Source organism: Podarcis tiliguerta (assembly GCF_965153285.1).
Source record: "Podarcis tiliguerta genome assembly, chromosome: 2".
Classification (NCBI taxonomy): domain Eukaryota; kingdom Metazoa; phylum Chordata; class Lepidosauria; order Squamata; family Lacertidae; genus Podarcis; species Podarcis tiliguerta.
The window spans coordinates 78,556,846-78,571,617 of record NC_139535.1 but is presented as its reverse complement, the minus strand read 5'-3'; the positions used below and the strand labels follow the sequence as shown (position 1 = coordinate 78,571,617).

Genomic DNA, 14,772 nt, shown 5'->3' with positions numbered 1-14,772 from the left:
TAGCAAAGAAGGCAGGCATGGAGATCCCTCCAGAAGAAAGTTCTCACCACAGGACCTCCTGTGAATCTCCATGACCTCAGGGGACACCCTTTCCCTCAGCACTGTATGAGACAGTCAAGGGACACTTTCTCACTCATTAAAACTAAAAGAATATTTAAATTCTTTCTGGTTATTTTATGCTGCCAGCAAAAAGAATCACAGATACAGCACTCAAAAGTAGTAGAACTTAATGAGAATACTTTTTTTTTTTTTTTGAGTGCCAGAGCACTTTAAGCACCAGGTAGATCAGATGGAACTAAATGAAGAACCCAACCTCTAGAGTGTCTAGAAATTATTAGATGTACTATGGATGGGGCCATTTTCTTTTTCTCTAAATGGTGCACCATTGTGATATCACTGCTTGACTTCAAGGCGAACCATCCAAAGTTCTTGTAGACCTGTTGTGTCTTCAAGCAGTTTTCCCAAGTAAGAAATGTTGACTTGTGTTTTTATTTTGTTTTCAGCTGAACATCTGTAATCTACCATGAAGAGGATGCATCTTCTCTGTGACCGCCTTTGGGCCTGGGTTCTCCTTATGAGCACACTAACTGGACAAAGGTGGGGAAAGAGTTTATTTTTTTTAAAAAAACATTCATTAATATAAGTATGGAACTCTTTTTCTATTGGTGGCATCAAAAGAATAAGAAAGAAGCAGCACATGTACTGGGCTACTACTAATTGTATGTGGGGGAAGTTAATCCTGCTCAAATCCCAGCTAAGTCAAAATACGAGAAGATTGAAAGAAAACTACAGTTTGTTTGCATAACATCTTTTAATGCAATTGCTCTTCAAAAAAGAGTTCAGCAAGACTACTTTACCCACCCTAAGGTTAGATTAATGATTTAAATGCAGCTAAAATTAGATAGGCCTTTGCACAGATAATTTTTGCAGCCATTTATTCTGCGCAGAAGGGAAACCACAGCTTTATTTTAGCAATTTATACAGAGATTTCTTCATTGTCTGTTTTCACTGAAATTAGCAGGACTGCAGACTCTAGGACTGGACCTTACTTGTTAAGTAGTTACTCTATAATACTGAGTTTGAGCCCATCTCCACTTTCTGGAAGTGAGTTCCATTGAACTCAATAGGATTAACTTCTGAGTAGAGGCTCATAGGTTTGTGCTGCTAAAATACATTGGGTTTAAAAAATGTGAACAATTGTGCCTAAATATTATAGTTGTGGATTTGAAATTTTGGGTATGGTTTGACACTATGCATGAGAAGGATGCAATCTAATTGCATTATTAGACATGGGAAATTGGGCACTAACATCAATAGAATGTGAAATACACTTCAAACATACTGAATGGGGGATGGGGAGAATTCTTAGACTTTGAAATGTACATATAAGAATCACCTCTGTCAATAATGCATATACTGAATATATCACTGGAAATATGTTTTCATTTTGGATAACAAATTATAGGTACAGAATTGTTCCCCATAACTCCCTTCCCTTTATTCAGCAGCATTATATAAATCATTCTCAGGTAACGGTGTAAATGTGTGTTTGTGTAATGAGTTGGGGGCAGAGGATTTTGAATTTAGCTTCAGCATTTATTCTAAAAGAACAGGAGAATAAAATAAATATAGAAGCAAAAGATGTGTACAGCTCTATTTCGCACAGCTGATGAGTGACGAAGGAACAAAAACACTGGTTTCCTAAAGGAAAGGGGAACAGGAGAACTTTGACCCGTGGCTATCTTCCTCTGTTTTGCCATTTTCTCTTTGTCATGTGCTGATGTGTATGTTTCACTGGAATTGTGGATTTGGAATTGGGAATCAAGATGCATTTGCCTGCTTTTGAAAAATTTTATGAGGTGTCACTATTATAATGACCTGTAGATGGAGTCAGTGCACAGTGTTTTATTATACAGTTGTTTAGTATGGAACCACAAACACAGTCACTGACATTTTCCTTCAAGATGTTCAAAATACACTGAAACACCCCCCCCCCTTAATTTCATAGATAAAATCCTTGCACAGGTTTGTCTTATGGCTGTTTAGAGATCAATAACACAAAGAGGGCCAGCCAAATGGAAGGCAGGGTCACAAATTTGTAATCCGACAGTTGTGTTTATAAATGGCATTGCCAATGCTTGTGAGAGGTTGGGCTTTTAAAAAGAAAAAGAAAAAGAAGAAGGACTGGTGGATTGTGTCAAAGAGAAATGATAAAAACACTGGAAATTTCACATTTCTAATGTTTCGTTTTACGATGGTGGAGAAAGGGGCTTGTGTTCGCATTATATAGAGGCCTATTCAGAAGGAGACATCTGCTCAACGGAGTGTTTATCTGAAAAAAATAGCAAGACTTCTAAGTTGATGTCTTTAAAAGCATCACGTTCAGGAAATAGGCATTATCAATTGTATCTTCACAATGTTGCCAGTAGTATGTCACTATCTCTCATAAACATATGCATGCATTTCTCAGTACATTTTCAATGATGAGCAAATTCAAGAATATAATTGAGAATACTAAGGCTGCAGTTCTATACCCAATTTCCTGGGAGGGTAGTCCACTGAACTCAACAGGACCCGCTTCTGAACGGACATATATAGGGCTGTGTAGTCAAGCACACCAACTGGCTTGCCCATTGAAATTAATGTTACTTAAGCCGATCACTGTTCACATAAAGCCCATTGGTTTCAATGGGACATAACAAGGCCTATACTTTTCAGATTTTGCCCATTGCTTTTACCCACCTTCATCCTGAGATAGGCATTGAAGAGCAGCTTGGTTCCTAAGAGTCATGTCCATCTGGTCTTTCTTCAGAGAATTGTGTTGGCATTTAGATTAATGGCACATGACCAGGAGAAACACACTGAAGATCATGCTGATTATGGAAAATGTAGTACAATAAATAGGCATCAGGACACTTCTTGCTTCCACTTCCAAGGAAAAAATGGGCCACTGCATTTCTGCAGGAGTTTGACCACATTGTACGTCTGAAAACTGCATGGCAAACACGTGTCAGGAAGTCTTTACCAGATACAGCTCTTGGGGACATGTTGATATTGTGTCTCCAAAAGTGCAAATGACCTTCAGATGCTACAGAAAAGATGCAGTTAGCGTATGAAGGCAATGCAGAGACCCGTCTTATCTGGAATGTGGCAGGTGGCCCTTAACAAACTATATAGGGTAGTACACTCTTGTTCCTTACGAGTAGCAAAAAAAGAAAAGCAAAGAAAATCCCCCCCTGATGTTTAAAAATAATAACAGGGAATTTAATAAACATCCATCAGTTTGCAAAGGTGTACTTAGGATAGGAATTATATTACACCTCTAGTGAGCTGATTATGTACTTTGTGGCTTTATATTCTGATTTTATCCTATGAACTGCCCTGAGACCTGCGGGTATAGGGCAGTATATTCTAACAACAACAACAGCAGCAGCAGCAACTTTTCTCATACAGAATCAAATAAATTGTAATTAAACACACTCTGTGTTTCCTTATGTGCATTTTTAACCGGTAGTTTGAAGGAACACTGTTTCAATTTGAAATCTTTTATTGGGGGCGGAGGGGGGGAGGGAGACATTTGAAAGAGCTATAGCTGAATTTTTCCGCTCATAAAAAGGTACTACAAACTAGCTCTTTTCCATATTTCTGCTTGTTAGTTCTACAAAAATCTCATATTCACATTTAGGAAGAGTAACACTAGCTTAATATTGCATATCGCCCACCTCAATGACAGTTTATGGGAAAAGATGATCAGTATAATTGTACCTTATAAAACATTTATCCCCTTTGTTAACATTCATGAAGAGGTACGGTTCAGAGGACTTTTTGGAGCACAGATTTTTGTTCATTACCTCACATCAGATACCCAAAGAAGGCTGATTCAGTAATAATGTATGTGACAAAGTGATCAAGAGGAAAGTAGCTTGGGGTTCAAGGGCTAAGTCCTGCTGAGTTTACACTGGCAAATGGCCCACTTTGCAAATAGGATCTTTCCCAGTTAAAGGGCAGAAGAAGGACTCCAAGATTTGGCTCTTAGACAACCATGATAGATGATTAGGAGAAAACAGTATGGCTTGTACTTGAAAGTGCAGAAAGGGGAGCACTTTCTTAATGACAAGAACTTCAGGTGTTTGAAGAAGAGGACAGAACTTAGCTCGTGGCTGTGGCAAATCCATGGAAACCAACTGCTACCAGCATTTTTATATATCAAAACTGCATTCTGGTGAAAAGGGAGCTGTACTACCATGCTAACACATTAGCTTTCCAGTTGATATTTGTAGCTAATTTCAGCAGCTGGGTCTAAAGACCTGCTGCATGAACCATAAAGCCATATCCCTGCAATTGCCAGGATGCCTGAACAGCACTGCTGTCAGGTATATTGGGTGCAGATGTTTATTTATCATTTGGGCAGGAGGTATGAAATCTAGGAGAGAGAAGGGGAAACGTCCCTGCTATCTCAAAATGTAATTTCCTGTTTGCTAAGCAACGATTTAGGTATGCCTCCAGGTTTATTTTCCTAAAACAAAAACAAAGACGTCAAGAAAATTTAGAAGGTGTAAATGGGTTTGCATTTTAATAAAGGAAAATTAGAAATGACTACACCTTTTATGATGGTGCCAACCAGTTTACAGGGATGCAAACAAGGCTGTGCTACATGGAGATATCATTGGCCGCAATTCGAAACATACTTTGTTGAAACCACTGCCACGTATTTCTCAGGGAAAATGTTTAGTAACGGGTTGTTGATTATTAGCTCCCAGTGCAATCCATACCAAGTCTACTCACAAGGAAGCACCATTGAGCACAATGGTGCTGATTCCCAGATTAGTGGGGTTAGGATTGCAGTTTACTTCTGTTAGCATATTTAGATGATTTATGGGTACTTCTTTTAAGGTAAGCTTTCATAAACTGATTTTTTGGGGGAGGGGATTTAAGGAAAACATACTATTTTACACTCATAAATCTGTAGACTGGAAAGTAGAAATAATGCATAAAACAGCATAAAAAATAAAGGATCAGTTGATACTAATTGGAGTCTCCCTGTAGTTTTATATACTGAAGCATACAGTATATAGCCAAAGCTGCTGCTGCACCACCACCATTGCACAAAAGAGAAGTATAGGCAAACTTTGGGCAACCGTGAGTTTCCGCGGGTACTAAATTTTTGCAGGACCCCCCCCCCCCGAGCCAGGAACTAAAGGTTGAGTTACTGAATGAGAGAGAGGAATAGACAGTTGAGCGAGTGAGCAAAGGAATATGTCTATATCTGTATCTTCCTGGTTCAAACTGAGAAGTTATTTTAAAATGTCTCCAGGGATGGAAGAGAGAGCTTTAATGTCATAGACATTAAAGAGAAATTAAAGAATGTAATATAACAGGGATCAGGCACAAATGTGTGAGCCTGCCCTCCCCCCATGCTCAGTGGTGGTGAGTTGGTGAGTTACTATTGCAGGGCAGAGGGTAAAGGGTCTGAAACCTTGAACAGAAGCACCCCGCATTACAACATTTTGTTGTAGGGCCTCTTTTGCCTCATTTATTATCCATTTCTAGGCATCCCTGTGCATTGCTCTAAGCTGCCCAATGACTATGCATTCTTTAAAAAGAAAGCATGCAGGAGAAAGTATCCTATAATGCTACTACAATCTGGCATGATGGAAGAGATTTTGCATCTATAAATCAGTATAAGCAAGATTAAGCAGATTTCAGAATTATGATTTTGTAGGTTTGTTGGTGGATTAATGGTTTATAATGTTAACAGCAGTGTTTTCCTCCCTAGCTATGGACAGTCAACTTCCTTACAAGATGAAATTAAGGACAACACAACAATATTCACTCGAATTCTGGACCGCTTGCTTGATGGTTACGATAACCGCCTGAGACCCGGATTGGGAGGTGTGTGTTAGTGTATTTTCTTGATTGACTTTACAAACAAAATTGCCTAAAATGATTGTTCCTTTTGCTTTTTGAAAATGTAATCATATTACCTTATATGTTTGTAAACTGATAAAATTAACAAAGAGGTATTGAAAACTGATCCATCCAACAGCATTCCCTTGCTAAATCCTCTCTTGTTGTCATATAAACTCTTCTTAATATGTGGCCAAATTCCATGATCCAAAAGATGAAAAATGTCCGTTCCCCCTCCCCGCCCCCAGATCCTCTCATAACATTGATTAAGGTCACAAATCTAGGCACATTTACTTAAGAGCAAATCCCATTGAATATAATGGGATTCACTTCTGGGTAAGCATCCATTGGGTTGGGCAGTAAATATCTGAATCCAAGTAAATGAAAGTCTCATCTTCCATGACTGATGCTGTATTAAATCTTTAAAGACCAAATCATTCCCATTAAATCAGATTTATACTTTGCTCCCAGACTGAACTCAGTTAGATTGAAGGTAGCAGTGGTGATCATATTTGTTTGTAAGTAATTCCCACTAATGATAATGGGGCATACTATCATATAAATGTGTTTTGTGATTGAGACGCTAACCCTGTTGGCAGAAGTGGGCCATATTGATTTAAGGACTGGCTGATCAGTTCTAACAGTTGACTTCAGAGCCAAAATCAGCCTTTTTACACAGTCCTGAAAATGTGAAATATGAACTGTGACATAATTAGGAAAATAATCACATCACAATTTTTTTTTAAAAAAATGGCAAAAAAGAGCATCTTTAAACCTAACAATCTCTGCAAACAGAGGAAGTGTGAGTCAACTGTATTTCTTGTATTATTAACATATAATGCTGCTCTAGGATTTTTTAGAACGTATTCAAAAATATTTTCTTCTTAAGAGTTCTCTGATGCTGCAGTCTACCACAATTTATGTGGGAGACTGTCCCAATTTATACATCTGATTGTAGTTCCTCACTTTACAGCAAAGACTGCTCTCAGCATCCAGGAGCACTCTTTTGGGGTGTGGGTGGCTGTGAACAGGGGGCTACAACAGGAAGGGGCAGCTTAAGATGTGCTGATGACATGTCTAGGCACTCAAGATATAGTACGCTCAATGTTGTTCCTAATGGTTTTTTATTTGATGCATCAACTTGTATCTAATATTTGCCAAATAACTTTCAAAATCTTATGAACTTCCAAGGACATGACCATTACGATAATTACTGGGATCCAAAGAACACATGTGTGTGGATGTGTCAGAGAACTGAGCAGAGCTTTAACTTCTATTTCTCCTTCAGGAGTCCTTGCTGTCATAGAGACAATGGCTTGGATCCATAACCAAAAATGAAAACCCACTCATAGGGCTCTACCTCTGGAGGAAGGATGGGAGGCAATTTTTGCTGACTCCTCTTTTCTCCTGAAGACTCCATCCCATCCCCTCTGAGAACCTCTCTAGAACAGTATGGGAAGCAGAGGGGGGGGGGTTGCAGAGGGAATCAGCAAAACTTCACTCACCCTTGTTTCATCTAGCGGGAGCCTCTGCTGAGTCTCAGAGCCTTTGTACGGAAATGGAAGGAAGGAACCCTTGTATTCATGCAAAGGATGTCTGGATTCAACCCGGCATGTTTGCTTGAATCAGATGGTACCTTGTCTCTTCAGCAGCTGGAATTGCTGCAGCAAAAACAGAAAGCAAAAAGAAAAATCAGCTGTATGTATAGTTCTCTCATCTGTGCACATATCATTTCTTTTGATCCCAAACCATCTACTAAGCATAAAGTGATGAAAAAATGTTCAGCTATCAGGTATGTACGTTGCATAGAAAATGGAATGTTTTTCCACTTGTCATATTTAATTTCAACAACCCTCAAACAAGCATTCATTTGCCACACACAAAACACAAACATGCGCAATCTATCATCTAACCAGTTATTCAGTGCCTCCCCCACTGCTCACCCCGGTTATCTGTTACTTTTATCAGATTCCCCTGTAGATGCTGAATAAAGTCTTTATTATAATGGCATTGAATTTAGCAATGATTGTCTTTAAACTTTGGCTTTGTTGAGTATATATTGTTCATAGATTATGAAGAACTGAAGAAAATAATGGATTGTTCTGCACTGAGGACGTTGAATTTAATTTTGGAAGCTATATATATATATATATATATATATATATATATATATATATGGAATCATTCTGCTTGCTTCCTGTGCTGCTATTTCCTCTACTTTCATGTATACTCAAGGATTAGCCCAGAAATAAATATTTCTTGATCCTTGATTAATACAATAGTAGGTTTTAGTCAACCGTAATGGTTCTCGCCGAACATACTATACAAGTAAAGCTGGATGGATCTCATTTAAGAATAATACATGAGTTAGTAGTAATGCCTTTTCTGATTAGGCGAAGGGATAATTTGATGCAATTTAAATCAATTATTAAAAATGATTCAGAGGTATTCAAGCTGCTGTGAGTGGGGATTAAAGGGAGGCTTGGGAATGCCATCCATAACCTGTGAATTGGACGGAAGCAGGGTGAATCCAGGTAGATTATCTATGCAGTGCCAGTCGCTAGTTGCATCTCCTTTATTCTGAAATACTTTCTGCATTAAAGTGCCTTTTTTCTTCTGACCACCTCTTTCCCCCCACACCAAGACACAAGGTTTAACTCCTGCATATAGCCAAGAGACCAAGAGAAAAAGAACTAATTAGATTTTGAAAATTGATTTCATTCATGATCACGTATAATCACGACAAGCCATAGCACAGATCAGCGGCCCCATTTTCAACATCTGCATTGGCATAGCCTACAACAGTGGTAGTTTGCAGTAGTGTGTTAACATGGCACTTAAATATGTCCCCAGTGTGAACTCGTTTCTTTTCTGATAGAGAAAGTTCTGGGATTTATCAATAAAACATTTGAATCAAGCCATCAAGTATGTAACTTTGAGAAACAGCACATTTTACTGGTGCCTGTCTAATAAAACTGTTACTACCGATTCAAAGGAACGGCTTCTAAAAAAGTATTATCTATAAAACCCAGTAACTCTGTGGTATGGAAGACATTTTCAGGGCCTTAGTGTACATTGTGACCACATCACTGGCTGTACTATAGCCATTGGGTTGGCAGCCATTAACAGCTAAAAAACTGTTGCAGTGCAACTGGTGAGAGTCAAATGTGCCTTGCAAGACAAAGGTGCAATCTTTAAAACAGCATTATTTATGTGGATAAAGATAAAATAACATAAAATCATGACTCTAACCACATTTTCAACATGATATAGAGCCTGGAGATGTCTACGGCCACAATCCAAGCTCATTGCAGACAACACCCAAGACCGTTTGGGTCTGCCCCCAAACTGATGTGTTTGGGTGGGGGGTGGGAGGGGAGCTGGATCCCCCAGATCAGAAGTTTGCAGAGTTCTCTGACACCCCTATCGTTTAGGTTTCTCAAAATCAGGTAGCTGCAGGTGCTGCATCCTTTGGCAGGAAGACACACACGATGAACAAACATTCTTATCCCTTCTCTTGGCAGCATGGCTTCTGAAGATTGCAGTATAAATATATTCTATTCCCATTTTCCTTGGCCAGCATGAGATGGAGATGGATTAGTCAAGGCTCTATAGAGTTTCAAATGTATAGCTCTATATATGTGTGGGGGTTTTTTTGGAAGACAATTCCTATTACAGGTGCAATGATACACTCAGTGGAGTTTTGACCCTTGATCCAATTCAAATTCTATTTTCATACGGAACTGAATTTGTATGCTCTTGTTCAAGTAGAATCCAGCAGTTTAGATAGCTAGGTCCAATAATTATCTCTTGGGCAACCAAGCCCCCCCCCCCCAACCTCTTAAGTATTTGTAGATTAGAATGAACACCTTCCATCTCTGAGTTATTATTTATCCTTAAACAAGTGCTCCAAAATAGAAAACTTAAATAGCTCAAGTAAAGATTGAGGAGATAGGATGAAGATTCGATTCTTTGGCAAGACCAACTCACCACTGTGCAACAGCTTTATTTTTAAACAGAGATAATGGCACTTATTGACATTTAGATTAGTGGCATAAGTAACAGTATATCACTTGTATCGATTGATTGTCCATCAAATAAAGATGGTAAGGAAGTTATCCTGAGATGTTTAGCAGAGCACAGACCTATGTCAACTAGTATGCTAATGGGTAAAATTGATACCATTATTGCATTTCACCTTCCAACATCCAGATGCCTTCAAAGTGCCAGAGAAACATCCAACCATAATGTCCTGAAGCTATATATTTGTACGAGTGCATCTTTCAGCTATGATGTTTGCAAAATCCCTGCAGTAAATAAAGCATCATATTTTATGCCGCAGTACTACTAATAGTTAATTTACCTTACTCAAAGTAAGCCAGTGCTACAAGTCTTAACATCTGGTTGGAGCCTTGGTCACTGGAAAGCATTCCAACCAGGTCTACAAACCCTCATGCAAATAAATCAAACAAGAAGTGTTAAGCTCATGTATTTCAATGGGTGTCTATTAATCTTTAGTCACACAAGAAACTATGAATCTTCCACTGTATCCAATGGCATTAGTATAATAATGTTGAAGCAGCCAGACTAGCCTGTTCCCACCTGATCATGTTTTATTCTTCCTTTTTATGGTTCATATGGGACATATATTGGCTTCATATATTAGATCAACTAAAACGCTTTGGTTGTTGATTCTATGTAGTTGGTCATTATTTTAAAATAATGTGTTCTAGTTGTTTTCTACATCCCAAAGGAGACTGTGATGTCTTCCCCTGCCCTGAGTGTTTCCCTTATGAATTGAGAGTGATGGCCCATTTGTTGACTCCAACATCCTGCCCTCAAATCACTGTGATTGGAGCACACTGGGGGGGAAAACTTGCTGTGATTAAAACCTAGACCTGTCCATCCTAAAAAAGGCCCCCACCTTTGCATTTCTCCTTTGCACCCCCTTCCCTTTCAAGCTTTGGGCATTTCCCTAGTCAGCTTGGTTTTGCTTCTCAGAAAAGGGTGGCAGCAGTCGTGCATTTAACTTTATGGATAAATTAATGCAACAGAGCTGCTTGCAAGGTTGGACAGCCCCCTATTAGCCTTTAACACATGCTTGTTAACAGAGTGATTCAACCGGGGCTGGGGGGGAGGTAATGTGAATGACTATCCTAAATCACCCTGATTTACCTCATTATTCAGGGTACATATAGAGCTGAGGCACAATCCTACTCTGTTTACAAACTTGTGAGCCGAAAATGGGCAAATGCTCCAGTTATACTTCTGCTAACACACACACACACACACACACACACACACACACTTCTGAGTATTTTGAAAAAGTAGGCCTTTTATGTTAGAATTTCTGTTAGCTCCTTTCTTTATGGCTTACATTGAGTGCTGAAGACCTTAGCCCACAACCTCTTCTTAGTTCCCTTGCCCCCCAATGCATTTTTGAGGATGAAATGAAAACAGAACAGAATTGCACTCGCTCTGTCCTTTTCATAAAGGTCATCCACAAGGACGCCTGAGGCGGCTTTGAGTCCAGGTTGGCACCAGGTTTTGTAGTCCAAAGGAACACAATTCCATCTAGATGGTGGGTGTAAACGCTCAAACTAATAATGGTAAAATAAGAGATGGTTATCTTTCATTGTGAAGTAATACCCCAAGTCTGTGAGTCACTTGCTCTAAAGTGTCCTATGTAAGAATGAGTCATTATTTTTGGAGCATGTAACAAAGCACAGCTGAATCATCTAATTGCAAAAGTGGTAAACAAGCACATGCATGTCTTTTTAAAAAACACGAATCTATGAAAGGGCAGTTCCCTTCTCAGCGTGCAGAAATTAACATCATCATCATCATCATCATCATCATCATTTAAAAAACCTCCACAGAATCTAGTCAGAGAAAGCTAGTTATTCAGGTAGAGTTTAACAAAAAAAATATGTCACGTAACATGACTGATGACATAAATGATGCAATTTATGACGAGAGGACTCTGGGTAAGGTCAGAACACGACATATTGTAATTGCTTAGGGATGTTTGCGTAGCCATAGCTGCTGAAAAGCACTGAGCACCAGCACTCATTCATCTTTTACCTAGGCCAGGTTAGCCAAAGTGGTGGCCTCTAAATGTTGTGGATATCAGCTACCATCAGCCCCAACCAGTATATGGCCAATGGCAAGGAATGGTGTAAGTTGTTATCCAACACCTGGAGGGCACCATGTTGGTTTATCCTGACACTGATCATCATTCAAAATCACTTGGGGAAGTCAGGCACTCTGAGCACACATATTAAAATATAGGAATTTAAGCTAATTTAATTGCATTGAATTCAATAGGACTTGCCAGTTAAGCCTATGAGATGCAATGCTAAGAGGTATATAAAGTTTGAGAACTAAACAAAGTGATAAAAATAAACCCAGGCAGCCTGTTTCACCGGAAAAGCTACATCTATCACAATCCTAGGAATGCCTACTCAGAAGTCCCATTGAGCTCAGTGGGATTTACTACCAGGAAATGTATATAGGGCTGCAGCCTTCAGGAACCAAGGCATTAAGCATTAAGTTAAGCATTAAGAGGAATCCTCTCCTCTCCCATCTGCTCCCTTCACCCTTCTCTCTTCTCCATTTCAGTTCATCCCAACCCAACACAGATTTTCCTGGAAAATAGGTTTTCAGAGTTTGCCCTGAACCTATTTGTGTGTAACTGTCCCTTAGTCGACCTAAGGAAAAACATTAAATCTAATTTGCTCTTTTAGATGAGAACACAGCCTTCAGTTCCCAAGCAGTTTGCTCCACCAAGAAATGAAGACTCATTTTTCAAGATGAATATTTCTTTGGGGACAAAGAGTACCCTTACACTTTCAGTGCTTTGAGGTTAATTCTCACTATGACCCTCTTTAGGATTAAGCTCCAACCCAATTAGGCATCAAGAAAATCTGCACCTTTCTCTAAGGCAATTAATATTCTCTTGGAAGCAGGTTTGACTAGGCCACATCCATTTTGCTGGAGGACTAATTAGGAACACTCACTGTCTAACTGCCTCTTCAATATCATTTGTATGGTTGTCAGTCCTAAGAGCAGTCAAAAAATAGTCCTCAAAAGTCACTGTGTGACTAAGCAACCACAGCTGGAATACTACAATATTATTCTTTACTTCCCAGGAAAACATGAGTTGATATTGAGCAGAATGTCCAGAGTGAGAAATTAACTCTTTATTGTAAGAGGTACACTTGTAAGTTAGGGGAAGGCATGTCCTATATCTCTCAGCTACTCCTAGGTGTGCACCCTATGAGGCAACAGAGAGGCCCCACCCCCGACTGCAGTTTATGTATCTCCCTTATTCGAGCTGTGTGCAATACCTTCTGTTCCTCCATTTTCAATTCTCTTCTAGTCCTGGGCAAAAGTGGAACTGGAGAGGTGGGGGCAGGAGGAGGAGGAGGTGTGAAAACCCTTGGCTTTTACACCAGCCTGACCTATCTGTCTCCTCCACCCGGTACCTGTTCTTTACTCTCCAATGCTGCAGCTTCTCCTGCCTGTGACTCTTATCTCCAGGCTGTTACAGGTTCCCCTAGTTCACTGGTCTCTTATTCCAAGTCAATCTCCAATCCCGCTTCTCCTGGTGCCCATTTATCAGTATCCAGCCACCCCTCCTCAGTGTTCAGCCAGTCCCTGACATGTGCTCATTGCTCCTCATTCTTCTTCTCAATTCAGATCAAAACTAGTTGTTGTCGTTTTTGCGGGGAGTGGGAGTGGGATGCATCAATCACAGTATTTCAAAAGAAACAACAGGATAGATATGGACTGTGGCTAACACCAAATCTGTGGTGGGAGTGCAGAGTAAATGGCAGTGTTGAACTCACCTCGAGTCTCACTCGAGGTGGAAGCACAGACCTGCCTAAACCAGCCTGTAACAGTGCACATGGATTTATAAAAGAGGAATGTGTCTGTGGTGGCCACTTAGGTGTCACAAAAACGACACACATTTGAATAAAATGTGCATATGCTAATTTATATGAATACATGCACATTTCAGAGTAATTACAGTAATTTAAATTTATTTCTTTATTTTAAAGGCTCATAGACTGCAAAAATAAATGAAGTGCCTAGGCAGTGAATAGAACACATCCATAAAACAACTAGAATAGTACTTATCTGGATAGTGGCGCACAATGACAAAAGGATATGCATCCGAAAAGGCCCATATAAACAGGAAGTACTTCATCAGGCAATCGAAGCAAAATCATTGATGGTGCTTATGTATTATAAATAGGGAAAGAGTTCCACAACCTAGGTGTCTCAGCATAGAACACCTCAACATAGAAATACAATCTATCATCTCACTGTAGCCAGGAAGGCCAATCAGGTGCCTGATCAGTCTGCTGGGGATGAAAATAATTTGTAAGCAACAGCATACTGATGGTTTTGTGGATCTGGGCCAAAATGACTAAGTTCATGTTATGGGCCAATTTTGAATATAGGAAATTGCCTTATAATGAGTCAGACCTTTGCTCCATCTAGCTCAGTATTGTCTGCACTGATTAGTACGAGCGACCCAGTGTTTCAGATGGAAGAGGAGATGCCAAGAATTGAGACCTTCCGCAAGCAAAGCATGCTTTCAACCATTGAGCTAAGCCCCACCTCTTATTTCAGAGCTTCTAAAAGTCAATGCGTTCTTTGTTTGGATAACAGCTTCTGGTTTGGGATCTAATGAAAGCTATTGATAAGCACTCACTATCCTAATTTCCTGCTTCATCAGAGCGTGTAACTGCAGTGAAGACCGACATCTTCGTCACCAGCTTTGGGCCTGTTTCAGACCATGATATGGTAAGTGCCATCCTATCTTCTCTCAGTTTCGCCCTGTCTGCTTTCTGCTTC

At 39.6% G+C, this 14,772-nt stretch overlaps 1 protein-coding gene across 6 annotated transcripts in view; it reads left to right on the top strand.

Annotated features, from left to right (window-relative positions):
- The window catches only part of GABRA1 (gamma-aminobutyric acid type A receptor subunit alpha1), a 40,768-nt gene that overhangs the window by 2,533 nt on the left and 23,463 nt on the right, over positions 1-14,772 (top strand). For all 6 annotated transcript variants that reach the window (XM_083430874.1, XM_083430875.1, XM_083430876.1 and 3 more), the window contains 3 exons: positions 504-597; positions 5,777-5,892; positions 14,654-14,721. In XM_083430874.1, coding sequence (XP_083287000.1) covers positions 524-597; positions 5,777-5,892; positions 14,654-14,721 — 258 coding nt within the window. In that variant the 5' untranslated portion in view covers positions 504-523. The remainder of the gene's footprint in view (positions 1-503; positions 598-5,776; positions 5,893-14,653; positions 14,722-14,772) is intronic.